At 42.7% G+C, this 27,237-nt stretch overlaps 1 protein-coding gene across 1 annotated transcript in view; it reads left to right on the forward strand.

The window, feature by feature from the left end:
* Positions 1 to 27,237, forward strand: part of EXD3 (exonuclease 3'-5' domain containing 3) — a 292,428-nt gene that overhangs the window by 96,764 nt on the left and 168,427 nt on the right. Inside the window, exons 6-10 of the mRNA XM_009329052.1 lie at positions 8,287 to 8,340; positions 8,870 to 9,009; positions 9,794 to 9,894; positions 17,112 to 17,185; positions 19,998 to 20,036. Of these exons, the coding sequence (XP_009327327.1) occupies positions 8,287 to 8,340; positions 8,870 to 9,009; positions 9,794 to 9,894; positions 17,112 to 17,185; positions 19,998 to 20,036 (408 nt within the window). The remainder of the gene's footprint in view (positions 1 to 8,286; positions 8,341 to 8,869; positions 9,010 to 9,793; positions 9,895 to 17,111; positions 17,186 to 19,997; positions 20,037 to 27,237) is intronic.

Raw genomic sequence — 27,237 nt, forward strand, 5'->3', positions numbered from 1 at the left:
CCTTCGGATGGGGCAGTAAAGCAGATTCACATGTAGGATTTTTGGCTCTTCTGTCTCTCACCTGAAAGGACAGAAATCCTTATAAATCCTTGCTGTCATTATTTATTTTCTTGCTGTATTTCCAATAAGACACCGGGCATTTACTCTAGAGCACATTATTCCCTTTGCCTGTTTTGATGCATTTCCTACCGTGCTGTACACCATGGATGTCCCCAGCTCTGCCCCGTGGGTTAAGGCTTCTGTCCCTCACAGAGGTTTTGGAGAAAGATCGCTTCAGAAAACGAGATCCTAGAGATCCCTGGGGACGGCCAGGGCGGTTACTTGTTTCTGAAGCGCATCTGGCCCTCCCTGTCTGCCTGTTTTTCAGTAGAGCTGGTCAAAAGCCGAACCAGTTTGTGGATCGCAGCAGCCGGGAGTTTTGCAGCGAGCTGCTGGGAGGGCCGCCTGATGGGGCAGGGTGCAGGCATCATGGGGGCGGCAGGAAAATCGTCAGCTGTGGACAGGCGGTGGTGGGTCTGGTGGAAAATGGCGCAGGCGGAGGTAACTTTATTCTGATTTAGCAGCGTAAAATAGCAGCTGTGGTGAGGAGGCACCTGATGGGGAGTGCTGGCCAGCGGATGGCACTAGTGCTCCCATGATGCAGGAAAACAAGCTGATAGAGTGAGAGTTAAAGGAAAAAGCAGGGACATATAAGTGGGTTTTTGAGGCGTCTGGCCTGTTTGGGGTTTTTATCCATTCTTTTCTGAATGGAGTTTGCAGCTGCTGGAGGAGTACGGCAGCGTGGGGCCTTGCAGGGCGCTCTGGAGCTGTGCAAGGGGCTCCCGGGTCTGCTCTTCATGGCCCGCATGGCATGAAGAGGCAGAAGGGTTTAACATTCCCGCTCAGGTAGTTTCAGGTGAAATGTGGAGGCTTTGTCCCCTTCTCAGAAGCCCTCCAAAGCCACGGGCTGTGGCTCCACGTCACCCGCGACCCGGGCTGTCCCGGGCTGTGCCGGAGCCTGGTCGGGCTGCCGGGTGGATGGCTTTGTGGGAAGGGCGATGGCTGCTGGTGGGGCCGGGACAATGCGGGGATTCAGCAGACCGGGGGTAATGCAGTGCGAGCGAGTCTGTGAGAGGCCCTGAATAGGCCAGGCTGTGCTTGAGAAGAATGAGGGGTAGGCAGAAGGCAAGCTAGTGTTTCATGGTCATCTTATGTTACACTTCAGCCTTTCAAAGAGTGTCTGGGGCTGGTTGAATGAACCTCTCTTGCACTGCGAATGCGGGAGCCTAAAGACAAAGGGGACTCTTGTCACTCGCAGGCCCCTTTCGGGAATAAAAGCCATTGTCACATGAACAGGGGCAGTCTGGCAGGCTGTGCATGCTTCAGTGCCCCATGATATCGCTAAGTCTCAGCAGAAATCACATTCAGGGCCCTGTCAGCTTTGATTAGCGGGGTCTCATGACTTAATGTGCTGCGATATTTCATGTCTAAGGGTGGCGGCTGTCTTTCTGTGGGATGAATGCCCTCTATTGTCCACCGAGTTATTTTATTTACATTTTTTTAAACAGCTTATAAAGGTAAAAAGATAGCTGTGCTTAAAGAAAAAAATCAAATTCCTTTGCTTCTGGATCAGTAGTGAGTGCTGCTCGGGTCAGATACAGTGAAACTTGTTTTCACAGTCAGCATCAAAGTTCTCGTCTTGTTTAACAGCTTTATAGTAAATTCTGAACAGGTGGCAGTGGAGCTGGGTTTAGGAAGGAAACAATAAATAATCTTTTTAGCCTCTGACAACCAGAAATATTCTTGGGCCTGAGAGAGCTCCCACTCCGGCTTCTCTGCATCGGTGACTAGCAGCATTTTTCTCCCCTTCATCAGTTTGGGTCTTAAACACGAATATGGGACTAAGCTATTAGTGGGACAGGGAGTATTTAATTTTTAACAGTTTTTTTGGTTGTTGTCCATCCAGATTTCTCTGTTTTCAAAAGCAGAGTATATTTTTTATACTAGTGTTTTATCCGTTAATTTCGACAAGTAATGAAGGTTGATTCTATATGTTAAATTCAGTTAATGTTTCCTCTTTCAATTAAGATAATGTAGATTATCTACTGAAATTCAGTTGTTAAAATTTGTCATAAAATAACTTGGAGTACCCGGAGAAAAAGCTCTGTAGACACAGAATTCAAAGTTTTTGTCAGCAATACATAGTACTACAGAAGTAATTTATTAATTCAGTAGAAAGGATGGTTGACCAAAGAGTTAAACTTAAAGGAATACAAATATGCTAAAGTGTGGAAATGCATAGTTCAATCACCAACATGACCTTCAATTTTCAGTGTAGTGATGTTTTGAACACTGATTCAGGGATGTTATTATTTGTAGTCCTACTTCATGCATGGTGCTTGAGTACACTTGGTGTATTTTTGCAAATCTGTCAATACAGGTCAGTGTTAAGATTGATTGAGCACATTAATGGATATTCAGATTTTGGATTTCTTCACTCGGACTTTTTTGAGCTGTTCTCAGGACAGTGAAAATGTCTCTGATATTGCTTCTTTCCCCCATTCACCACCTTAATTGCAAAGGTTTGTTCAACTCTTACTGTATTTTAAAGTGTATGCATTTGAATTTCCTTGTTTCTTTTAAATGAAAGTAATAATCAATAAGAAAACCAAGGAAAATATTACGGGGGATGTTTCTCATGTAAAGAAGATGATGTCAGTCTCAACCCTTTTTTCCTATCAACTTAATCTACTGCTAAAGGACAGCTTTAGTGGCACGTTGCCTGCTAGATTCATGCCACTACAGAACAGAGGTAGCCAACCTGCGGGCCATGGACCACTCTGCCGTCTGCTCCCAAACACCATGTCTTCTGGAGCCACCTGTGCTATGGGCATCTGTCTGGTGAAGTGGTTGGGAAGGAGCTTGAGTGTTGCTGGAAAATAATAATTCAGATGGTAGTATTCTGCTCCTACTGCCAGCATTTCTGGGCTCTCGTCAAGCACGCGGGCTCTTGGAGAAGAGGTGTGAATGTGCAGACACCAGAGAGTCTGGTTCTGGAGGATCTGGTGAAGGTGGGTGGCCTGTGTGCACAGAAACTTGGGCAGTGCTCTAGAGGATCACTCATTTGTGAGGACGCACTGATCAGTTAAACCAGGTTTAAAACTGCTTTGAGTGACCTAAGGAAGACAAATCACAGAAGTGTGTGTTTCAGTTCCCTCTTCCCCTTCACCTGTGCACACGCGTATTCCAACCTTGACTTCTACTTCTCTCCCTCCACCTGAAATTCTTTAGATTTGGGTAACCTGTCACTACTTCATTTTGATGGTCTCACTCCTTATAAAATATGTTCATGCTCTCTTGAAAGTGGACCTGGGAAATCTCATATTTTTCTCGTTTCTGAAGATCTTCCTGAAGACAGCTGTGTATATTGTATGCTCTTTAAGCAGGAAGTAATTAAACATCTAACCTGATGTCATACACTATGCAGTGATGCACTCTGAGAATTTGAGCAAAACTGATTAGCCACAAGTTTGAAATGAGTGATTCCAAAACATGAAACATATGTTCCTTATGATTCATATGTGGTGTGCCTTTTACTCAATTATTTCTACCATTATTATATATCCAGGCTTTGATCACTGTGATTTTCTTACAGTTGACGTTGGATCCTCCTCTGCAAAGTCTCATTCTGTGGTTTGGTCTATTCTATGTTTTTTCAGAAATTCCTTCACCATTGGTTCAGAAATACTACACTAAGTCAGGCACAGGCATATTTACCTTTGCGTTGTCCCAACTTGCTTGCAGCAGAGCTAAGTAATGCAGGAGTCATCAGAAACCATTTGTGTCTGTCCTGCATCATCACTCCAAGCAGTGCTACTAGCAAAAGGTTATTCCTCTGAGGCTAACCCTGCCGTGGGAAAATTGCTTAAATTGTCAGTGTAGACACCACCCAAGTGCACATGCCCTTGCAGATAAGATCTTGTGTGGCTTCCTGCACTTCGTACTGTATATGGAAAGAATAGTCATTTTTAGATGAGACAGAGCCAGCTGCATTCAAAACAGGTAGAGAGGATCAGGTATTGGTGCAGGGTGCTCTGGGCTTGTGTGTTCACTTCAAAACATTCCCCATTTTCCCATACTCTCGTTTTTGCGATCGCATGACTAGAAGAGTGGTCTGGTGCTCGTGGCTCGGCCTGAATGCGTCAAGTTTGGGTAACTTCCCCCATCCTACGGTCAATGCACCTACACGCATTTTAGATATAATTTAATGTAGTATTGCCCAGCTTTGAATTCTTCCGAATCCTCGTCCAACCCTCCTTTGCTGTGTTTTTAGGTGTTTATCCTTGGGAAACAAGACTATTACAAAATGTCCAAATAGGATTTTCACTTTCCCCATAATTAAATCAAAGAATGACCCAAAGCTCCCCGAGGACAGTGAGAAGACTCACAATCTTTGATGGGATTTGAATCAGGCAGCGGGTCTTCACCTTTTCTCCTGTACTAAGCAGTGGCTTCATCATGTACCTGTCCTGTATACACTTGGGGGATGCAAGGGAAGGCGGGGACCAACCTCTCCCATACTTCTGTTATGGTCTGGGGCAGGAGGGTTTTAGTATAGGTTAAGCACTTATGTATAGCGATAATGCTAATAATGCTAATTTTTTGCTGTTAATACATTACATGCTAGAAATTCTCTATGTATGAAATGTATTTTTGTGAAAAGGCTACTTGTACCACTGGTCAGGACTGTAACATGTTCTCTTTATAGTTTGAGGGAGGGTGGGTAGACCCTGATAAGCTGACAATATGTTAGCGTTCACCAAAGCTTTTCCATGTTCTGCGTCGTAGCTAGCTTTTTTGCGCTTATTGATCAGCTGGTGAAGCGCGGGAGGTATCTGCTGCTTAGGGTTTTTGTTGCCCTGCTGACTCAAGCTGAGGCTGAGGATCTGCAGTCGGATTAACATGATCGCTAGCTTCCAGCTACCCTGGCTACTCTTCCAGCACAGCTGGGAGAGTGCAGCACTGGGTATGGGGAAATGCGTGTTTCTTGGGTGGGGAGGGGGATTCTCACCATTTCAGTTACAGCATGCTGTCTGCCTAATTGAAGTGTTTGTTTTCTAACTACAAAATGAGTCTGCGAATGAGGTGCTGCTTTTCTGGAGATCTTATCATCTATAAACAGACTGTTAAAAATAGGGTCGTTTTACACAAAACTTGTTTGTGTAGTGAAACAATTCAAAACATGATAATAACAAAACAAAATCTTAAAATAGCTCTAAGTTGAGACCACAGACACAGCTGCCAAACACTTTCATCTTTATTACAGTTACTCATATCTCTTCTCTTATTATTCCTATTGTAAACATGCTGATTTTATCTCAGTTGTCCTCGCTGTTCAGCCAGCCAGCCCATGTAACCACCCTGCAATCCAGCCTGGTTGGTTGTGCCTAGGACCCAGGTCGTGCCTCTCCTCCACGTTTAGCTTTGTCCATGGACAAAGCTGCTGCCCCGCTGCTGACGGTGCTCCCTGCTGCAGGGAGTTTCTGCCAGCAGCACAGTTTGTCTGACTGCTCCGTCACCTACTTTGGCTGGGTGATGTTAAAATGATGTTAAAAACCAGCTTGTGTGATTTGCTTGAAGTTCCTCTGACCTGCAGCAGTGGTGGTGGTGTGAGCTGGGTCTGCCACAGCTGGGGTTGGAAGGCGATGTCTCTCCACGCTTTGGCTAAATGAATATTCGTTGCTCTACACCCTTTGGTACAGGGTAGAATATAGATCCAGTGAAAGAGGAAGACCTAACCTGGCACAGCACATGTTCATCTGATTAAGTCACCTGTATGGTTAATAGAGATGGAGATAAAACTATGCCATTTTGATAACAGTTCTGCAGTTAGATTAATCTGAATGTGCATGTGAACGTTAAAAAGCTACTAGGGAAACCATTGTATGCTTGCATGCTAAAACTAACGGATTACTTGTTTAATAAAAGGTACTAATGAGATCAAATGGTAAAACAAGATTTTGAGAGTTGCAAGTCTTTGGTTTCGTTTTTTTTAATTCAGCAAGCAGATAGCTGGGAGGAAAATAAAACCAGCTGCCAAAGCTCTGGAGACCCAAAACCCTTCTTCAGGTCCAAAACAGAAGTAGCAACCTTCAACTTGTATACAAGTTGAGAATAATTACTCAGCTTGAACTTTGTGATGTTAATCTCATAATTTGAGAGAAAAGGTACTTGATGCTTGTGGAGCAGAGTAGCATATTAGCCTCTAAACAGGTGGAATAGTTATAAAGTCTGGAGTAAGAGAGAAATTTGGTTGAAGATTTAGCTGGGCTGAGAAATGAGAAACGTGCCTTTCTATTCGGTATCTGGTTTGTAGCATACGGTCACTGCATTAATGTTAGTTCCTGCTTTTGTCACTTAAAGCTCTTCTGTTGATTTCTCTTTCTGGGATGAAGCCTGGACTGTCAGTGGCGCAGTGTTCGTTTTGTGTTCAAACAAACAAACCAATCAACCCAAAAAAACCCCCAAACCCCCCAAACCCAAAACAAAACAAATGGGAAAAAAAAGTTTTCCCCCTGATAACTGGGTCCCTCTGTTCTTTCTGGACAGTAAGATTGAACGATTGAACTTCTACGGTGTGTGTTGGTTGTCTGCTTTTGTACACTCAGTCTTTGCTGCAGTGGATGAAATACATGCATGAATTTCCCAGAAGGTAATGTAATCCACGGCTTCTGCTGTGAGCAGTGCTCGGATGAGCTGTTAGGTTTTGTCTGTGTTGCTTGGCTGGGCTGCAGAACATGTGCTTCCAGTGACAAGTTACGTTGAGGTGTCTTTTGAATGCTAGGAGAGATCGCAGAAAATGTGTTTCAAGGTGTGCTCCTACTGCCACTTAGGTTATTTTTCTGGTTAAATTTTTCTATAAAGGTTTCATGCAGGTGAAGTGTAATGCTGAGGTTTGCATTTGCTTGGGGGGGAATGCACATTTTTCACTGTATTATGTTTGTTTACATATTCAAACAAATAACACAGTTCTAAAATGCAACTATTTTGACAAACAAATCCATCATTTTCATGATCTTTCTCTCAAAGCAAAATCAATCACAGATAGCAGAGAAACCTGTTGAAGATAAGAGCTTTTCCTCTAAGCCCTAACATACTGTTTTTATCCTCATCTGAATAAATAGGCATTTGTGAACTCAGTTGATTACGTACTCTGTCTTGTTGTTGCTTAGCGTTACGTGCATGCTGCAGTAGGGTTAGAGATGTCGTGTTTTCAAACACTGTTTACAACCATTTTGGAAAATACAGCCTAACTTTGCAAAGTAATTAGAAGGACACTTGATGTAAAACATCCTTGTTACCTAGTTCACAATTACGTCAGTACTAACACATAAATGCTAGAAGGCTCCTTGCTCTTATTACTCTATTTACTGGAAAAATACACTATATTAGAGAAAGCCATTATATGCTCACTCTGTATAAGATCCAAGTATTTACACACACTACAGAAATCAGACACTATAAACTGCTTAAAATCCTAATTAGTTTTTATGCCTCCCAAGCAATGCACAGTTAGATCTTAATACATTTTTGTAATCACCAAGCTGGGACAGGATAGGCAATGGCTGAACCAGTTCTTCTCGCAGTCTGAGTTGCTGCAGTTCACCATAGCAGAGTTTCCTCATCTGCAGAAGATACTGATTTGGAGTCAATTTGTGAACGTGGCAGGTTTTGGCTTATCAAAGATTTGTAGATACCACACAAGGGAAAGATACAGTTCGTACCATCTTTCTGATTGTGGTGAACCTTAGCACTTTCGGGGTGTGGAGCTATGCAGAATTTATAAAAACTGAGATCTCTTGGTTTCAGGGTCTTTCAAATCTTGAGTTGCTTTCACAAAATGGAACCATTTTGCAAAATTTAAAAGGCACAGCAAGGTGGATAAAGTTAACTCAGAAAGGTCAGGGTTTTTTTAGAATTATATTGATAGAAAATATCCATCTTAGCTGATTTTGTCCAAGCACTTTACTTTCTCTATCTCTTTCTGCCAGACAACTTGATCTTTAATTTTTGCTCCAGGGTATGCTGCTGCTCGGAATATGCAACTCTGCCAGGAGTGCTCTTGTACATTTCCAAGTGGAATGTATGTGGCCAAATGTTTATATGATTTGTACTTGAAAATTTAACAGAAATAATTAACACATTAAAAATTTGTATAATAGCATACACGCTTCGCTTTGGAATAATCCCCATTTATCCACTGTGTTGTTCTCCTCCTAAATACACAACTTTTTTTGTATTTTCTAGGCAGCCATACTGAGTATTAAGCTAAAATTACAGCCAGATCAAGATGTGGAGAAGGTGAGTCATTTCCTCTGCAGGCTTCTCTGTCATCAGATCCACCTTTTGTTAAGCAGGAGATCCATCAAGGCCCTCCAAGTTGTGCTGCCTTTCACTTGAGGCTTTACTTTATTCCCAAGAAGTAACTGCTGCATTTCTGATGTGCCTTTACATACAGGGAAGTGACAGAGTGTATTTTGTTAGGCCCCATTACAGCTTACTGGACTGTTTTTCTAGCTGCAGCCACTGTTATAAAAAATTCTAGCTGTGTTCTTGACAGATGGTTATCACTATGATGGAGTTTAGTGCTTTTGCTATTTTGAAGCTTTGCTAATGTTTGTGTTGAAAATGTCACATCACTCTTTTAGGCAGCACTGCTTGATTAAGCAGGGGGTTTGTGACTTGCTTGCCATGTCTGAGCAGCAGGGAATGGGACAGCCCTCTGCCCATGGACCTCTCCCATGCCTTCTTGCGTGCTGCAGCGCTCCGTCTGCGGAACATGGTGATCAAAGGCAGGGCATAGTGCTTTAAATGTAATTTCTTCTCCTAGATGTGTACACCACTACTGCTCCAAGATAAAACTAACTTGGTGGAAGATTATGTGGGAGAATATCCTGAGCTCCAGAGCAAGCTCTTGCAGATCCTGGACACGTGGTGTGAACCTGGTTTTAATATCAGAGACATCACAAGGTAGAAACACTTGTTGGCTGGGGCCAGCTTGCTGTCAGAGGACAGTATGTTCTCTGGTTGTCTATCTAAGATCATTTCTCAGCATAATGGTGTGCAATATATTTACTTTTCAGCTGAGAAAGGGGAAATTCTGGCATCTGTGCCAGAGTCTTCTCTAACACCTCAGCCCGTAAGGCAGAGGTATCATTCCTATTGACAGATGCTCAGTTCCTGCCAGGAGAGAGGAGTGCAAAGTGAAAACTGTGCAGTAGATCTTAGCAATATAACAATATCAAAGCTTCCTCCAGGAGGTTGTAGCAATCAGACCCTCGTGCTTTGCTGCAGACAAGCGTGAGTTTCAGTATCGGTTGTACAGGTTTTGCAGGAAGATAAGACTGTGATGAAGTGGCAGAAAGACATCAGATGCAAGTGGGCTCATGAAATAGTTGTGTGTGTTTTAATTTATAAATTGCCTCTCACTAGAATAGCTCCTGTCAGTCACAAAGCCAATAGTACTGTCAAACTCACAGTGTAGATGCAATAGTTAGTCTTAGTTCTGAAAAAAGATGAGGGAATTGCTCTCTTTCTCTTTAAAATAAGCCTCTGGACTTGCTTCAGTCATTGACTGGGAAATTTGTGTGGTTGTATTGTTAGCTTTTTGCTGTAACTCGGGAAAGGTAGGGGACTGCTCTTACCAACACCTAGCAAACCCTAATACCTCTGTTGTTAAATATCTGCTATTTGGGAAACATACCTTAGGCGATTCCACAGATGTTTGTTTCTGATTTTGTTTATTTGCTTACAGACAATATCAAGGCCTGTCCAGGTACAAACCAGATAAATTTAACCGCAAAATGCTAAGCAAGCTGGTCTTCAGGCTCCTAGACCGATTTAATGTAGATCCAGGTATGTGATATTGCAACATATTGTGGAGTTATCTCACCAATAAAGAACAGATGAAGTCAATTTGTCTTCTTCCATGTTCAGCAAGGAATCTCTGCTGTAATTTATCATGGGGAGTTTCAGGGTTTAATTAATGATTTTGGAAAACAAAGCTGGTAAGTTATGGGAATTATCACTTTGTGCTGTTGAAGAATGAAGTGCTTGTAACTAATAGACTGCTTCTTCCATGATATGAAATAAATCTTGACATCAGAATGGCTCTCTGTAAACATGTGATGGTCAGCTTTGAGTTACGACTCCGTTCCACTCACATAAGAGGCAAGTCATTACTCATCTGGGGATCTGTTTTCTTGAGTTACGGCTCCGTCAGCTGGGAAGAGATAACCCTTGGGAACCCTTCATATTCTTTTCGTAAACTAGGGTTGGTGGTAGGGAAGTTGAAGGCTCTTGCAGCCTTCCGAGAGAAGTAACACATTTTACATCACTGACTAGATCTGCTTCACTACCAGTTATCTAACAAAATCTACTTTGTTTTGCTTTGATTGTTAGCGGGGACTGTTGATCTTTTTTTCTTCTCTTTGGGACCTTGTGTCAGACACCTTTAGGTGCACCGTTAGGTTTTGCCCTGCAAAGCTTTCCATCATCAGCCCAAGATATGCAGTTGTCTTTTCTTGGACTGAAAAGTGTTTTCTAACCACAAATTGTGGGCTTATTACACCTGGCAGCAACACTATATTGCATATTAATCTTCACATCTTCAGACTGGTGTTCAAAAGTTAATAAGATAATCCTTACAAACCCTCATTGGAGGATAAGTAAATATAATTGAACTTAGCACATTGGTGTGAAAGCTGAGGCATATGGGGGGTGATTTATTCAAAATCTAAAACCTTCCCAGGAGTTTACTAGTCTTCAGTAATTTTTCCTCCTTTACAAGGTTGGTCATTCAGTAGGCTGTATTGTCTTTTATGATCTGTAAAGAGCATTGAGTTTTTCCTCTTTCCTTATGAAAGATCCACCAAGGGTATGATACTAACTGTAGAGGCAAAATAGTGTAACTGTTCACATGCAAAATCCTGAGAAATTAAAAAAAAAAAATAGCCTAGGAGAGGAGCATGTAGCTGTTGATCTCAGGTGCTTTCTGTGGGATGGTAGTGTGCCTCAGCCTGGTGATAGTGCCCCAGATGTTGTAGCTGCCGATAATAATGGCCAAATCTTGCTGGTCCTCCACAACACATTCACTAGTGAGGAGGTTCCGTGAGGCAGATACAGATCCCATTCCTGCCTACACTTCCAGAGAGTGATTCATCCCATGTGAACTTGCAGTGCCTACAGTGCAGGATAAGTCCCTTGCTAGAGAGGGCTGTCCACCTCTATTGATGTGAGAGGGGATGTGGGCTACTGATTTAGACAAGATGCCAGATTTGGGGCAGCTAAAACCAGCGTTGGATGACTCTCATAGTCCCATATATTAAAGTAGGTGTTTATTTTTTACATAATATCACATGTAATTCAGAGCAAGAGTTCACACTTTGCTAAACTGTGGCTGTCAGTCTCCTGTGAAATGCTTTGGAAGGGGATGAATGCCTACAGAGGAATTTCTGCCTTAGTGCTGGTCCTGCTTGAACTGAATTGGGAAATGGTGGCAGCTGGAATAACATGGCTTTCCTTTTCTTCCCACCTCTCTCCCCTCCCTTCCTCTGAATTTCTGGGTGTTCTTTCTCCATTCTTTAGTGGAAGTAAATCTGACTATGAGGAAAGAGCATACAAAAAGGAAGCGGGCTGGGTAAAACGTACAGATTAAAAAAACCCCTCATTTCTCTTGTTCTGAGCAGCTCCACCAAAAGCTAGCAGTGAGGTAAAACTCACACTTCTTGTTACCTAACCTGATTGTGGGCTTGTTCGATGCTGCAGTCTTCTGCTGCTTTCTGTCTCCTCTTCACTCATGACTCCTACTCGCTGAAAGAGGCTGAGAGCAGCAGCAGAAGAGGGAAGTGGCTTTCGGTGAGAAAGGCTGGAGGAGGACAGGGTTTCTTGGTATGAGAAGGCAAACTTGTATGTGACTCAGTTCTTGCAGTTCCAAATCTACTTTCATATTTCATTACCCGAGCTCACTCCTAACCACTCTCAGTAAATTTCACTGTCTGCTAAGCAAAACTTAGGTGTTGGATCAGCCATTAAGATTTGAAATACTCTTTGGAACTGCCAGTCTTAAATTTCAGAGCCAGTCAGGAGGTGGCCCAATATAAAAAAGATCTGGAACCTCAGGGGAAAAAAAAAGCCGTCATCTTAGATTAGTCCACCTCTTCTTTTTCTGAACTGTATTCCAGTATTCCTGTTAACACACAAAACAGTGCATGGTAAGTGGAAGATTTTCTGCCGAGTCCCAAAGGTGTCCCAATAAACTGTGTGTGGATTCCATTTAGTTAGCTTTACTGGGGAGGGAAGAAGTTGGGCAGAAATGGCATGTGACTGGGGAAATGGAGTTTTATAGAGTCTTTTCTAACACATGGATCAATATGGTCTGGTTTAACGAGCCTGTGGCTTTTGCAGGCTAATTACTTAATATTCTTTGGAGACCCTGTGAGATTGACTTGGATTTACAAATGCAAGTTTCAGTCAAAACAGTTCTCAGAGTTGAGGGAACAGACCCTACCTGGGTTTGAAATGGTTGAGTCTATTTTCTGTTGTGTTTTTGCACAGCCAGTATACCACAGAGAGTTCAGTGGCATTTTTCATTGAAAATTCATTGGGTATGAGGTAGAAATGATACCACTCTGAAAAGTATAACTGTCCTCATATATTGGGCCTATATGACAATAAAGCAGATAATAGTGGTGTTGATAGAAAAGAGGTGGTAATTGAATGCACAGTTAACAGTTGTCGTCCTGTAGCAGTGTAACAAATTAGCTGAGCACCTTAAGTTTTGAATGCTATGAACATGTTTTTCCCATAGTCTTTCAAAGTTTTTTCAGCATAAACTAAGAGAAATGTTTCTCTTCATTTGACCACCAGGTTAACCTTTTGGTTTAACCTTTAATGTCAATCTGGTGTGAATCTTCCTTATTAAGCCCCAGAACTGATTTGTGAGATCAAGCGTTATCACTCCGTTAGCGTTGGGGCAGTAGAGGGCAGACGAGGGCTGCTCAGCAGTGTGTGCATCTGCTCAGGTAAGTCACAACTGTCCTCAAACTTCATCAGGTCTGCGAGAGCTGCAGGCACATCGCAGGGCGGTCACCAGGGAGAGCTCCAGCAGGGACTCGTGGGAGTCTGCACTAGGCGCTTTCAAAAGATGCTGTGTTAGAGAGACAGGAATGGCTGCTATAACTTTACAGGAGTGCCTTTGGAAGGAGGGAATTTCAAATGTTTTTACCTTTTCCTCGTTAAAACAGAGCAGAAGGTTATTCCTTTCCCTTTGCTTTACAAGGGTTGTTTCCCCCTACTTCCATGGTGATTTTCCTTCAGAGTTTTTTAGCTCTCGTGTTAAATACGAGCACATCTCTACTGGTAGTGGTAGTACTCATAGCACTGTGACTGAGAAGAACCTCTAGGCTTAGACATCAGAAGGCAGGAGCCATCCATTCCTGAGGCTGCAGTGGCTGCAGAGTCAAGGTTCTAAGGAGAAGGGGACTGAACATTCCAGGGTCCTTTCTGGGGCCCTTACCTTCTCAGCTACATTTTTGTCTACTGAAGTACAGGTAGTAGAATATGATCTGCTCTAGACCAAGACAAGCTGGCCAGCAGCTCCAGGCTTTTCATTGGAAAAGCTGACACCACCCTTGCAGTTCTGAGCATGAATTCATCATATCCAGACGCATGTCTGAAGACCACACCAGAGCATTTTTTCCTTTAGGTGTAGATCGAAACCCTTGTGCTGTGCTCTCTGTTCTTCCTCCAGTCAGCCAGTGTTCCAGGCAGCAAAGCTGGCAGGTAGCTCAGGGGTTTGGAGGTAGTCTGGGGCTTCTGCTGTTTCACCTTCCTTTCTGAGGACCACTGACCCTGACCTGTAGTGGCACAGAGCATTTTATGAGAGACACTAATGCATCTTTGAGGCTAAAACAAAAAGAGGTTTTCTTGAGTCTGGCCCTACCCTCCACTGATTCGCACTTAGGGACTAATCTCACAATACACTGAGAGACTAATGCACAGCTTGCTTCTCATCAGATTCCCCATCAATCCTTAGCAATAACAGGGTAAAAGCCTCTAGTGTTTCAGGTACCCTGATTTTATTTAAAAAAGGCTTTATCCCTAAACAAAGTATGCTTTGTCTGGGACCTTCTGTTCTGCCAGGACAGGGTGAAGGAGTCTCATTGTGAATGGAAGTCAAGCTCTCAGGGCAGTGTAAAGAGAGGATTGGGTCCACATCCCAGCTCAGGAGGCATCACGTATCACCTGGGAGTGGTAGCCATGGACCACACCTAAAAATATATTGCACTATGTCCCTAGTAGGCACATCTTACCGATGTTACACGAGTGAAATAAGTGTGTATTGTGGGTTTCATACCCTGCGTGACAAATAGATTTCATTTTTACTTCCTCTGTGTTGCTAATAGCCATTAACTCTGCTAACGGCTGAGAGCAGACTGGATTTTTTGCTTCTGAGTCAGTCCCAGATGTGAAATGTAGTTCAGATGAAGCACTGTTGTGGTGCAACTGCCAGGTTAAGAGTGAACACATGCCCAAAGAGGTGCTATCATAGTGTTATACCGTTTGTATTCCACTAGTGCTCCACAGCCCAGTCATGATCCCAAAACCCCATTGTACAAACACTGAATAGAAGGGTGGTCCCTGTTCTGAAAAGCTTAGGACGTTGTCTTTTGCTCTGACCAACAGAACATTGGTTTTGGCACAGGAGACCCGAGTTCAGACTCCTGTTCACTCAGCTATGTGTTTGACCTTCAGTAAGTTGCTCTGCCCTGAAGCGCTTTGTTTTCTGCAAATATAAGGAGTAGATGGTCATGAAACTGCAGGGAAAAGGCCTGGCAAAGATTCTGCAGTACCACCTGCATCACCCTCCTGCCCCAAAGCCAGAGGAGCTCCTTCTGTTATTTCTGATATATGTGGAATGTGGAACCTATTCTTAAAGACCTCCAAGGTGGAAGGTTTACCATCTTCTGTACAACCTATGCCAGTTCTTTTCTAGCCTTGCCATTAGATTTTTGTTGTTTTTGTCCTCTAAAAGGCTATATGGAATTTCTCTTGCCTTTATGGCTTTTGGTAGATGCATCTCATGTTTTACTTTGGACTCTTTGATTCTATGTGTTTGTGCTGTTCTTTTGTATGTGTGTGATCCAGTTTCCATGTTCTTTTAACTTCCTTCTTGGGTTTGAGATCAGTAAAAACTTCTGATTTAGCAGTTAGGTCTCTTACTTCACTTCCAATTTTTCCATTGCCAGCTCTTCTTAACTCCTTTTCCCCTTATAAATCATTTTGACATGAAATCTTATCTGCCAGTTGTCTGAGTTTATTGAAGTCCATTTTGTTGTTTTTATTTTGCTGTTCTTCCTTTCCTTAGAGCTTTGAACTCTTCATTTTATTGTCTTTTTTACCAAGTTACCTTTCATCCTCACATTTTCGATTAGTCCTTCTCTGTTTTTTTATAATAAAATCTAGAAAACTGGATTCAAACTCAGTTCCTTTGCTCCAGCAGAATACAGAATGTCACTAGTGCCTTCAAAAATGTTCCAGTCCATCTGTGTTCCTCTGTCCTACTTTCAGCACAGATAGCTGGGCACTTAAAATCCCTCAGTTCTGCCAAGTCCTGTGCTTTGGATATTTCCTCTAAAAGCTCAAAGAAAAAAACATTCAGTGGATCTTTTTGGTGACCTAGAGCAGTCATGCCATGTTTCTTTCTGAAGTGCTTTGAAATCTTTAAGTTAGGTGGTGATATTACTAATTTTTATGTTGATCTTACCTTCTTTAAAGAGTGTTGCTTTCCATGAGTTGATGATCTTTCCTCCAGATATTGGGATAATATCCATTGGAAAGATCACCATATTTATTGGGATAATATCCTGCGGGATAATGCCAATAATTTTTTTAGATCCTTTGAGGGCAAAGATATCTTGTCACACTGCGGAAGATTAACTTAAAAATAACAGCTTTAAACATTTCTATTTGAGATGGAAATGTTCAAGTTATGAAGTGATGCTTCAAGAGACTTTGAGAAGCTGCAGTATCCAGTGGTACATCAATTCATATCCCTCTGATTCCGGGGCCTGGTATTCAGAGATCTTTCTTCATTCTCGCAGTTTTTAATCCTCGGGCGTGCCATGTGTGGGGCATGGAGAATGCTAAGCTCCGAGGCCCTTTAAGTCGGTAACACTAGTTTGTCCCGGTGTACGCTGATTCAAGGGAGGCTGCAGAGAATTTTCACTTTGCTGTTTTCTGTTACCATTTCTGATTGCTGGTCCTGCTCCTTCCGACTACCAGTGAGATGGTTTTAGCCACTGAAACCCCAATGAAGGCTTTGGTTAAATCTTTCCTTGTACATGCATACAAGCATCTAGCAAGAACTGACAGATACGTATGCTAATCCCAGTTAATGTATTTTATCATCTGCGTTTATCTCTCTTTGCACTGGATTTCACAACAAGGTGCTATGAGAAGATCTTGTTTTTTGCAGTTGTAATGAGGCATATCTAATGAAGATGACAGTAATAAAAATAATAACAACAACTGTTGCTTGCTAGCTCAGCAAAACAATAGTCACCTCCCTCTTTGTATGGATATGGAGTCTCTTTCATGGATATATATTTTATTGGTTAAACTTTAGCCACAAGTTTACATCCTGAGCAACATGTTCAAAACTGCTTCAGTGAATTAACAGCACGGGTTCCAATTAAATCAAAAAGAATGCAGCCTCTAGAGACTGGAGGTGGTGCATGTATGAGGATGCTACCTAATTAAAGGTGAGAAGTCATTGGCTGTGAAGCATATTGAACCAGCAAGTGGATCGTATCATTCAAGGGTGGTAGAACCAGAGATATCAGAACCGAGGATTAGCGTTGCTAATCATGGTTGAAAGTGTAAATAAGAGTTTATAGTTTAGATAAGCTGACAATGTGTGTGCCTGTCCGTCATTGTTCCAAGTGTGATGGCACCCTGCCTTCCACATACTGAATTTGAAATTGGGGAAGGAAAAATGTAATGTCTAGACAGTAACACTTCAAGGAAGTTCAGCCATGTTGTATACTTAAATGTCTTTTTCCTTCTTTTAGCTCTCTGCCCTAATGTCATAAATCAGCGGCACCTGAGAACTCTGAATTACCTCTTTTACAAGAGATTTGTTGAGGTATGTTTCTGTATTGTGTGGCATGGGTGTGAATGAGGCTTTTTGTTTATTTTGCATTTTGAATAACATAATTGATATGATTGAAATGTATTGATAGTATATGAGCAAGTTTTCATTGTGATGACTGTTGTATGGAAATGCATTAGATCTGCCATTGGACCTGTTTTTTCTGTGAGTGAATAGTTTGTGTGTCCGTTCATATTCTAATGTCTGGGAGTCTTGATTGCTCAGAGCTGGATGCTTGTTCACCTCAGCAACCTCAGCAGTGTTCTGAGACACATGTAGGTAGGTCAGGGTGTGCTCTCCATACATTCAGTTTCTCTCAGCCGTGCCAAACAAGCAGGAGCATACTGGCTAAAGAGTTTTTTTGCGGTTTTGTTTTTTGAGGGGTTTGTGTGTTGGGTTTTTTTTAAGAACACTACGTTTTAGGCATTCCACGTTGGTGGGTTCTTCGTAGGCACTTTGCTTTTGTACTTGTGGCCTGACTGTGGTAGGTATGGCCCAAACCTGCCACAGAAGTGTTTTTGTGCTAACAGCCTTGTTACTGCTGAGCAAAACGGTAGTACGTTCAGCTCCTGAACCACTCTTTGAACTAACTTTACTTTTGTCCAGCCTCCAAATTCTCTTTCCAAATACGCTGGTTCTTGTCCTGGCACTGAGGGCTTGTAGAAATAAGAAGATGCCATTAATTCTTTCTAAGGAGCAGGTTTCTAGGAGGCAGATTGGAGGTTGACTGTCTGCAGATTTACTTGACTATGGTTTCTCCTCCCCTCTCATGAGTGTACTGAGCCAAGTCACTGCCCTTTGGATGCTCTTGAGCACACTGCGTTGGGGAGCACGTTTCTCTTCTTGTTAACTGGGCAGTTTTGGTGCTTCTCTTGAAGCATTATCATCATTATCCTGTGCCTGGAGACTTTGCTGGAGATTGTACCAGCTGAGAGTAGGTTTTTGTTCTGTCTCTTCTGGAAAAAACAGCTTACACTTGTTGTTATCCAGGTGTATCAATTGGACTGTGAAGGACAAGGACCACAAGAGACTGAATATCATAGCAAAATGTTTCCATTTCTTGAATTTTGAATTATCAAGCTGTATTTGCCAAACATGGATTGGTGTTTCATCTATAGTTCATAGAAGACTTTCTCCTTGTCGATACAAGAGGCTTTTTTAACAGAGTTTTAACAGAGCCCAACAGGTTCTTCAGATGTTCCTACGGTACTATTGAGCCAGTCTTCAGAGAGCCAGTTTTCAGGAAATGAGCCACCTCCTCCAGAAGTTCTTTCATTCAAAAGAGGATACATTTGACGTTCTGACAGAAGAAGGCAGATGCATGCGTTTTTTCTGATCCTCCCCACCCCCCAGTACATTGAATGCAAAGATGGGGTTGAGTAGTGGTCATCTGATGACACAGTTCTGGCACAGCCAGTTCTGCTTCCAAGACCTCCTGATCCATCAGTGAAGGCTCTGATCTGTCTTTGCTGCCTGCCAGATCCACTGACGGAAGACCTGGGGAGGATCGAGCATTTCAACGTCCTGCATCTCAAAGCTTTAATGTTGGATGACATCATTCTACAGAGCTTGGTCATCTGCAGTGAGAGAGGAGAAAGCATTTATCCAGGTGTATTTATTTAGCACAGTGGAATGGATTCTTGAACTGGTGGTCTGCTCTCTCTGGCCTTCCACTTCCTTTGTTTTGCAGTATTTGCTTGATTTAAAATATCCAAGCTGGCCAGTTACTTCCATTAAGGTACATTTGGCAGCTGTTTCTGGACACAGTCCCTTCTGAGAGCTCTTTGGTGTTCTCTGTTTACCATTCTCAGCTGTGTATGAGGTCTGGTTAAATGGCTCCTTTATCTCACTAGTATTTAAATTACATGCTTGTATATCTCAAAGATGTTTTCTTTGAGGCTCTTACTCCCGTTTGCTCTTGTACCTTTCCATAAAAGTGGCACTAGTAATCGTTGTTACTTCTGCCAGAAGTGGGGGTGAGGCTCAGGCCTCGGTGGCTCGTCCGTCTCATGCAGCCTGTGTTCTTGGCAGAGTGGAGAGTAGGTCCCATCCCGCGTTTCTCCCCAAGGCTGGCTCTGAACTACATTGGAACGGGGATATTAACTTAGCAGTTTCCTCGCCCAGACCTCATGATTCCAGAGGATTTTTCATGACTTGGCTGTTGAGAAAAGTTTGTATTTTTATATTCTGAAGGCTTAGCCTTGCAGATGATCCCTGAGATCCCTTCCTTTACCAGAGCCTAGGGGGATGGCTCTCCGCTGGGCTAGCTGTTGAGGTGAACAGTCTATGGACATATTGCAAATCGGAGGTAAAGGCAACAGCAGTGATCCATACATTCCACCAGCCCATGGCCTGTTTCAGCTTTGCTCAGCGATGTCTCTGTCATTGCAAGAGCACCATGTGAGCTTTGAGGCATTCAGAAATGCTGCATAACAATACTTTGCAGACTGTTGTTAAGGTGATTAGTTTTCTGCAAATGAGCCCAGGACCCAGCTCTGGGTAATAACGAGAGTTGGGGCTACTGCTGGGTAAGAGCCTGCCATTGCCTGTGTACTTTGATTGCATATGAATTTTTTTGTCTTATGTGCTGTAGTGTAACAGTTGTCTGAATTACTTCATCTAAGCTGTGTTTTTCTGCCATGCCCCGGCTGGTGACATATGAGAAGCAGAGGTTTCCCGTGTGCTCCAGAATGCATTCCTCAATCACAGTTGACGCCAGTGTGTAAGATGGTGTGTTAAATTTCAGCTTGCTCTATGTAGCATTCTCCCTTTTCTAAGATGGCTCAGAAGTAATTTTGTCTTTCAGAAAACCATGACTCAGGAGAATTGGACAGATCATGTTCAGGTGAGTATGGATTTCCCTCTCCCATTTTCTCAGGGTTATTTGCTTGGAGACTATTTTCAGACGTTCAGAATATCCAGCTCTGGATATTGTAGTCCTACTGTTACAATTTTGCAGTTTCTCATAACTTTGTAAGCATATAGCAAAACGGTACATGCAGGGACGAGCAAGGAAGAAAATTTATATTTTAATTCCTGTTATGTCATTAAAAATGCTCTATTTTGGCTGGAGCATTTAGATAAGATTATCAAGTACATTCTTTTACTTTCATGCATTTATTTGTAAGTGAACACTACAAATAGTTATGTTGATTAATTACAAGGAGGGGGCGAAAAGAGAGTTCTCTTCAGGCAGCTAACAAGGTGTGTGAGTAAATCGGGACAAATGTTAGATTCCCTCTGCATGCTCCACTCTGATCATTTTCAACAGGTTTATTAGGTGACTGTCTAACAGTAGTGTGACTTCTATGTCTTGTGCTCTAGGACACAGGTAATTTTAATAACACAGGAGAAAGGGTAGCAGTATTCTTTTTTCTTGGTGTATAAACAGGGGAGTTCAGGCAACCATGTTTTGGCCTGGTACTACAATAAATACATATGTGACAATGAAATACCAAGAAATTCCATGGTGGTGATTATTTATGTGTCCATGATATCCCTGTGGAATTGCAACCTCATGGCGAGTGTTTGCTCCCTTTCTGTAACTCCTCTCAGTTTGAATTCTGCAGCCAGTAAGGATTTCTGACCATCGGCTAGAGTCTTCCTTTGAAAATCCATTTGAGTGGTCAGTATGGGCCTCTGAGTGGTAGCAGGCCAGTTCATCTCATGCATTTGAGATCTTAGGCACTGTCTGTACACACCAGCAAAGTGACTGAATTTTAAACATGAGATGTTTCTTCTCTCTTTCAAAAAGAAAATTTCAAAAGGCATGAGGATGTGTTTTTTAAGACAGAGATCATTGATAAAATGCCCAGCAGCGCTTCTTGGCAACTGTTAAACCTACTGAGTGTTTTCAGTGGTGAATATTCAACTTCTGCGTGTCGTTTATCATACCCATGCAAGAGGCCAGACTCCGTGAGGAAAGGAAGGGGTCTTGCCTCTTGATCTCAGTGATCTTGTCCAGTGAAAGAACTTTTCAGGGTTCCCTTTGATTCTCGCAAGCTTAAAGGCCAGCACAGGTGCTGGTGCCTTGCTGGATCAAGACCTGAGATGGGATTAGCCATGAAACTGTAGCAGTCATCTTCGTCACGACTTCTGGATGTACTTTGGTGTATGCAGTGAAGGGGTTTCTGTTGATGCTATGGTGGATAGTGGGAAGAACCTCCCAGTGAACACGCATGATTGCAGATTGTGTCAATCACTTGTGGAGACAAGAGGCTTGGGAATAAATGCTTTCTGAAAAGTGCTTGTTTGGTGCCTGGTAAGACAGCTCCCTAGAGAACTACACAGAGCTCAACTGCATGAAGGACTATGGCAGAAGGTCATCTTTGCTTTCCCAAAGTATTCCAAACTTTGTATTTTCTGCGTGCTACCAACTTATATATTTTTGACAACTATGTAATTATCACATGAGTAGTGCTTAAACTTGCCTGTTATCAGTTCTGACTCTTAGTGCCATCAGAGATTACTGTCTTTGGCATCACTTTAAAGCGATCAGAATCTGTACCTATGCATCTGGAGGAAAACAAAATAATCGCATGTGCAGGTAGGCTTCTGCTTCACACTGCTGGCAGCGTGGCTGCACTGAACAAAGGAAAAGTTACAAAGGAGGAATCTCTGCACAAGTTTTGTTTTTCAGTGCAAAACCTAAGGTTGTCTGAGACTTTATTGTTTTTGAAAGATTGGGCTTTACGTGAGGGAAAGGTTCAACTTTCCACTCAGAGCTTCACCTGTGACCTGACATGTTTTGTCAAAAAAATCCATTAGGCTCCTTGTGGAGCTGGAGAGAGTTGTCGTTTGTGTTGTATGTCCCATTCGTATGTTTAGTTCAGGCTCACAGACCATTTGTATCTCCCAAGCTCTGCCTGGCGATGCAGTGTTAAAGACACATTGCACTGGGTAGGAAGCAGAGGGTGGGACGCAGTGTGACCTCTGGGTCACCTGGGGGAATGGGAACCAAAACTCCTAAAAGACTCCACAACGGCAAACTCTCAGTCAGAATTTTTGGATTTTTTTTTTCAATTTTAAGTCCAAAGAGGTTAAAAGTCTTCAAGGGTTTAAAACACATTTTTGTTTAATTCTGTGCTGCAGCCATAACAAAAGACTTAAATTACATAGATATCGAGAGCCCTGGTGAAAGTGGTGTCTCTCCATGTTCAGTGGTGCTGGCCGTGTCACGTTCGGTGTGGTGGGTGACAGACATTTCTGGGCTGGTATTTCTTTTTGTTTGCCCTGAGCAGCACAAGTACAGAATTTTCCTGCTCCTGCCCTGTGGGATGAATCGAAGGTGTGATCCTGACTGCTCCTACAAAAGGCAGAAACTCGGTAGTTAATTGTGGGGCCAACAGAACCTGTTTCCAGCCCTGTAGCAAACTGGTTTTGCCCCCTCCACCTGCCAGCGCCCGCACTGCTGATCTGCTGTCCAGGCTGTGGCTGCGCGGGCAGGGATGGCAGCCGTAGGCAGGCGGAGGAGGCAGGAGGGAAAGCAAAGGGATCAAAATGTCTTCATACCCTAGGGAAACTGCCCTCATCGCAACTGCCTGTTGGCAAGCCTGGTTAGCCCAGGAGGAGAGCTACCGTTTGTATCATCTTCTCCAAGCAGAGATGCCTGGAGGGCAGAGGGAGGGGAAGAGTACTCTTCTTGCACAGTGCCAGCTGCATTGCTATTCATGCTTGCCTAACTGATTCTGAGCCGCATGGAAACACGCAGGAGAGTGCCTGTCTTCACAAGCAGAGGGGAAGGTGCGTAGGATATTGATGGTAGATAGGCAGGAAAAAAAGAGGCAGGGCGTGAGCCAATTGTCTGCTTTGCTCTGTGCCCTTCTGCTTCCATTTTTGCATGCTTCATATTTTTCATAGCTTTAATCAGCTGCATAAAGATGGTAGAATTGGGTAGAGCAACCACAGAACAGCCGATATATGACACTGATCAGATGTGTTCAGGAAGGGTCGTCCTGCCGGCGGCTGCAGAGAGCACTTGGCCAGCAGCAAGAAAGGCTTATTGAATGCTGATGTTTCCCTGGAAATTCTGCAGGACAAAATCACTTTGAGACTAAAAAGCATGGAAGGCATTTTTCAGTCATCTGCCAAGCTTTCAAAAAACGAAGACACATAGAACAATAATATCTATGAGGAGCATAGTAAGGAAGCAAATGTCACCTCTACCAGTGCTTTAGATGTCAGATAGTATCTGAGATACTTGCATGAGGTTGGCAATATGACATGGGACTTACTGGGGAGCACTTCCTTTGCGGGTGGCAGCTGGAGCCCGAGGACATCTCAGATAGCACCAGACACCTGTGTTTTGACGACCTGAAATTCTCCTGGTTTAACAGAGGGCTTGGGAATAGGAGGGACTGGTATTTTGCTGCACTGCTTTTAGTGTGCCGTGTTCTCACTGATGTTTTGGGGGTGATCTTGCAATTGTGCCCTTCTAGACTCAGCTTGACTGATTAGTGCCAAAGCACCCACTTTGTGTGGAGTCACCCACACCCCTTCAGGTCTGGTCCGTTCCGCATGGGAGCTGTGCCCATCTATGCGAGGAGAGCTCTCCTCTCTCTGCCCAGGAAGCTCTGAGGCCCTGATGCCACCCACAGGAGACAGTCTCAGCTTGACGAGGAAAGGCTGGGGTAGTTGTGCAGAGGGAATGACAGAATATTATGGGTATTTCTGAACAGCTAGAGCCCAGAAGGCACACGCTTGCTTGATGATTCTAACGACCAGAGTATTTTTGCAGGGAATACTTTGACTGCAGCAGAGCTAACCAGTTGGTACAGTTTAAAATGTTATCTCAGGGTACTTTGACCCAAGAAGTATACGTGTGTTTATTGGGACTTCCTGCTGTGAAATTCCTCCTCCCATGGAGCAGAACAGGGTGACGGTGCACAGCAACATAGCTCTTTGTTTGGGGCAATAACTAGAATCAGTGTTGGGCAGGGTTAAAACCAATTAGTTTATTTAGGACTGTCAGTGTTATGATCACCTGTTTTGCAAGGTGTCTGGGACAGTGAAGTGGTAGAAATAGTACTTCCACTTTTACTGACCTTGAGCCAAAGGGCCTTTTGTTGCTTGTGTTTGCACAGAGGAAACTGTCCCTTAGTTTCTCAAATGTAAAATTCTTAAACCCTTCCAAAACTAATGCTCAGAAAAAGCGCTGGTGTTTGAAAAGATGTAACTTGTTCTTTGGGCACTCATTGTGAGCTGTGGCTCATCAGCCAGCCCTTTTGCCAGCTAATGGTTGGAACCACTGTGTCCTTCGTTTTGGCATGTGTGACTTGAGAGAAGGGTACGGGGATACAACACGTAGAAAAGTGGCCCTTGTGTTTTTCAGGCCCCTGTTTTGCAGCTATTCAGTCTGCTCTGGTCTTGCATGAGAATAAAGTAGACGAACCCTGGAGCCAGCTGTTCGCCATGTTCAGCACTGGGAGAGGCTGCAGCTAATCTCCTCTCCTTCTCCAGCTGTGACAATGAGATAACTTATTTATTTTAAAATTTCTGACCATGAAAATCAAACACTGTGCCAGCTCATTCTCTGGGTGACCAGGGGTGAGATGCTAGTAATTCGTAGCAAATGTGTAACTCTAGTTCCACTAAAATTCTACGTTTGTTATGCTACTTTACAGATAACATTCAGATAATATTCAGAAAACTGCCCAAACAGAAGGCATGAAAGTAAAGTGCCCTCTTTTATGTGTAATACATTTGAAAAACTTTGACAATTCCTGGTCCTTAATAGGTGTAAATTATCTTACACTACATCAAGGAGTCGATGTAATCTCATTTATTTAACCAATTAATTTCTAAATGGCAAACATCCTTAGTGACTGATGCCAAGATCCTAATGCACTCTTTCTGTACAGGACCATTTTGACCTCAATTAAAATGTAACTACCTCTGGAATAAAATGTAATAGCCGTTATGCTCAAGGAGGTAATTTTTAAGGGGAATTTAAAGGGCAGAATGCAATTATTTTTTTAAAGTTTTTGTGGCCAGAACACCTGGCCAGTAATCCTGCTCTGGGGAATCTTTAATAAGGACAAGAGGTCAAAAAGGCCACTTTGCAAATATCCACATCTAGTGTCCTTCCCTAGGACTCCTGAGTTTAGGCAAGCTTTTAAATTGACTCAAGATTGTTTTGAGTACAGCAACATCCCTATAGTGTAAGGAACTTAATATCTGTAGGGAATTAAGCAATCTGTGCAATGCAAATGGGAATGATATTCAGGAGGTGATTAATAAATGACATGTCTTTAGGTATAAGTCTGCATGCCAAATTATCTTTCGCTCTGTGTTTGAGTGAACTGTTTATTCAGGGATAAAATGGATTTCATCACTCAGATGTCAAATCTAGACTGGCTGTTTTCCTGGAAGGTAGAAACCAAAACTAGTTTAACCAGCCATTGTGTGGAGTCCCTTGCTAGTATTTATGGCCTCTTTTTTAGCAGGAAATTAGAACCAGTGGGTGATTGGTTTTGTTCCTTCTGGCCTTAAAAGTCTCAGGGAGGAGTCACCAGCTGAAATAAATTTTCATGGTTCTACTAGTGTTGCTGCAACAGAGTGCTTGAGCTGAGGAGCTGTCCCACTTGAGCCCGAGTAGCTCCGCGTATGGGTGTGTATATAAATATGCAGGAGCTACTCCTTGTCTCTGTTTTGCCTGCAGTTTGCCTGTTAAGCTATCTGCAAAAGAATTGCATTTATCTTTCCACAACTTCAAACAGCTTCCTAACAGCTGCTGTTTAAAAAAGAGAAGATTTTTTTTCTTTTCTTTTCCATTTCCCTTTTGCAAAATAGATGGTATTTAGGCCTGGACCAGTGACAGGTTTAAGATCTGGTATCTGTCTTGTGAAGCCAGGATTGAGGGAATTGCTTTATATCAGTTGAGAACTGGCAGTCTTTCTTCCCCCAGTGTCCACTTGTTGCTCCCATTGCTCCTTTCATTCCTCTTCCTGCGTTTTGTCCCCTGTTCAGGGACTGACCAGAAACTCAGTGGTGGTGGGAGGGTTTTGGCAATCCCTCTGCTTTTGCCCTGTGCCTTTTTCTTTAGATTTACTATTCTTGTTGGAGGTCTCTGGGGAGAACATATAGCCACAATGTGATGTAAAAGTATATTGTACCTCCGGGAATATTAAACCATGGAAAAACTGGACAATAAAAGTAGCAGGCAAAGTATGGATTTCCTTCTATTTTTCAGTTCATTTTGTAAATGGTGTCATATATTTATTGATAGCTGAAATAACAACAGAGTTGCAAAGCAAAAGGACTTACTGATATGGCTGATGCAGAAAACAGACACATCTGTGACTGTCTCAGGAAAAGCATAACGTAATTCTTCAGTTACGTTCTGCTTTCTGGATAGAGAGCAGTAAAATATGCATCTGTACTAATGAAGTTAGCACTGTTGGCCTAAAAGAAATGGGAACTTCTCATTTAACAAACCCACAGCTGTTGTGGGAGAAATACATGGGAACAGCCAAACATGCAGTGTGTTCCATGCCTTGCTCTCTACAGGAAAGTCTGTCAAAGGATGATATATGCAGTTAAATGTAAATACCTCCATGTACCTTCTGCATGGCTTACAGAGGATTATTTTCTGTAAGATGTGGAGGAGTGGTGTGCCTAATGATAATTACGGTAGTTTTATTTATAACAAATGCATCCATTTCTAGATAAATAAATTGTGGTTAAGCACAAACATACTAATGAATTCTGGTGGAATTTTACAGCAGGTACAAAGAAGCTAAGAAAAACTGCCATTGTTTTCCGTACTATCTACCAAATTGTCAAAAATGTCAAAAACATTTTTAAAAATCAGCCAGAAATTTCTCTGGAGTGATGGAAGATGTGTTTGCTCAATAACTTTGGAAAATCAGCTCACATTTACTTAAGCGTGGATATACAGGGCCAAGCTCTGGGAATTCAGCAGAAGCTTATGGGAGCTGGGTCTCTGTCTTCTGCTTCAGTGAGGTATTGGCAAGTAATTCCTTTGAAAGCTCAGGACCTCAGTTTTAAAAGTTGTGGCCAAATAGCCTTTATGTGCAGACATATTA

Source organism: Pygoscelis adeliae, unplaced genomic scaffold (assembly GCF_000699105.1).
Source record: "Pygoscelis adeliae isolate BGI_AS28 unplaced genomic scaffold, ASM69910v1 Scaffold397, whole genome shotgun sequence".
In the NCBI taxonomy this organism is placed as follows: Eukaryota; Metazoa; Chordata; class Aves; order Sphenisciformes; family Spheniscidae; genus Pygoscelis; species Pygoscelis adeliae.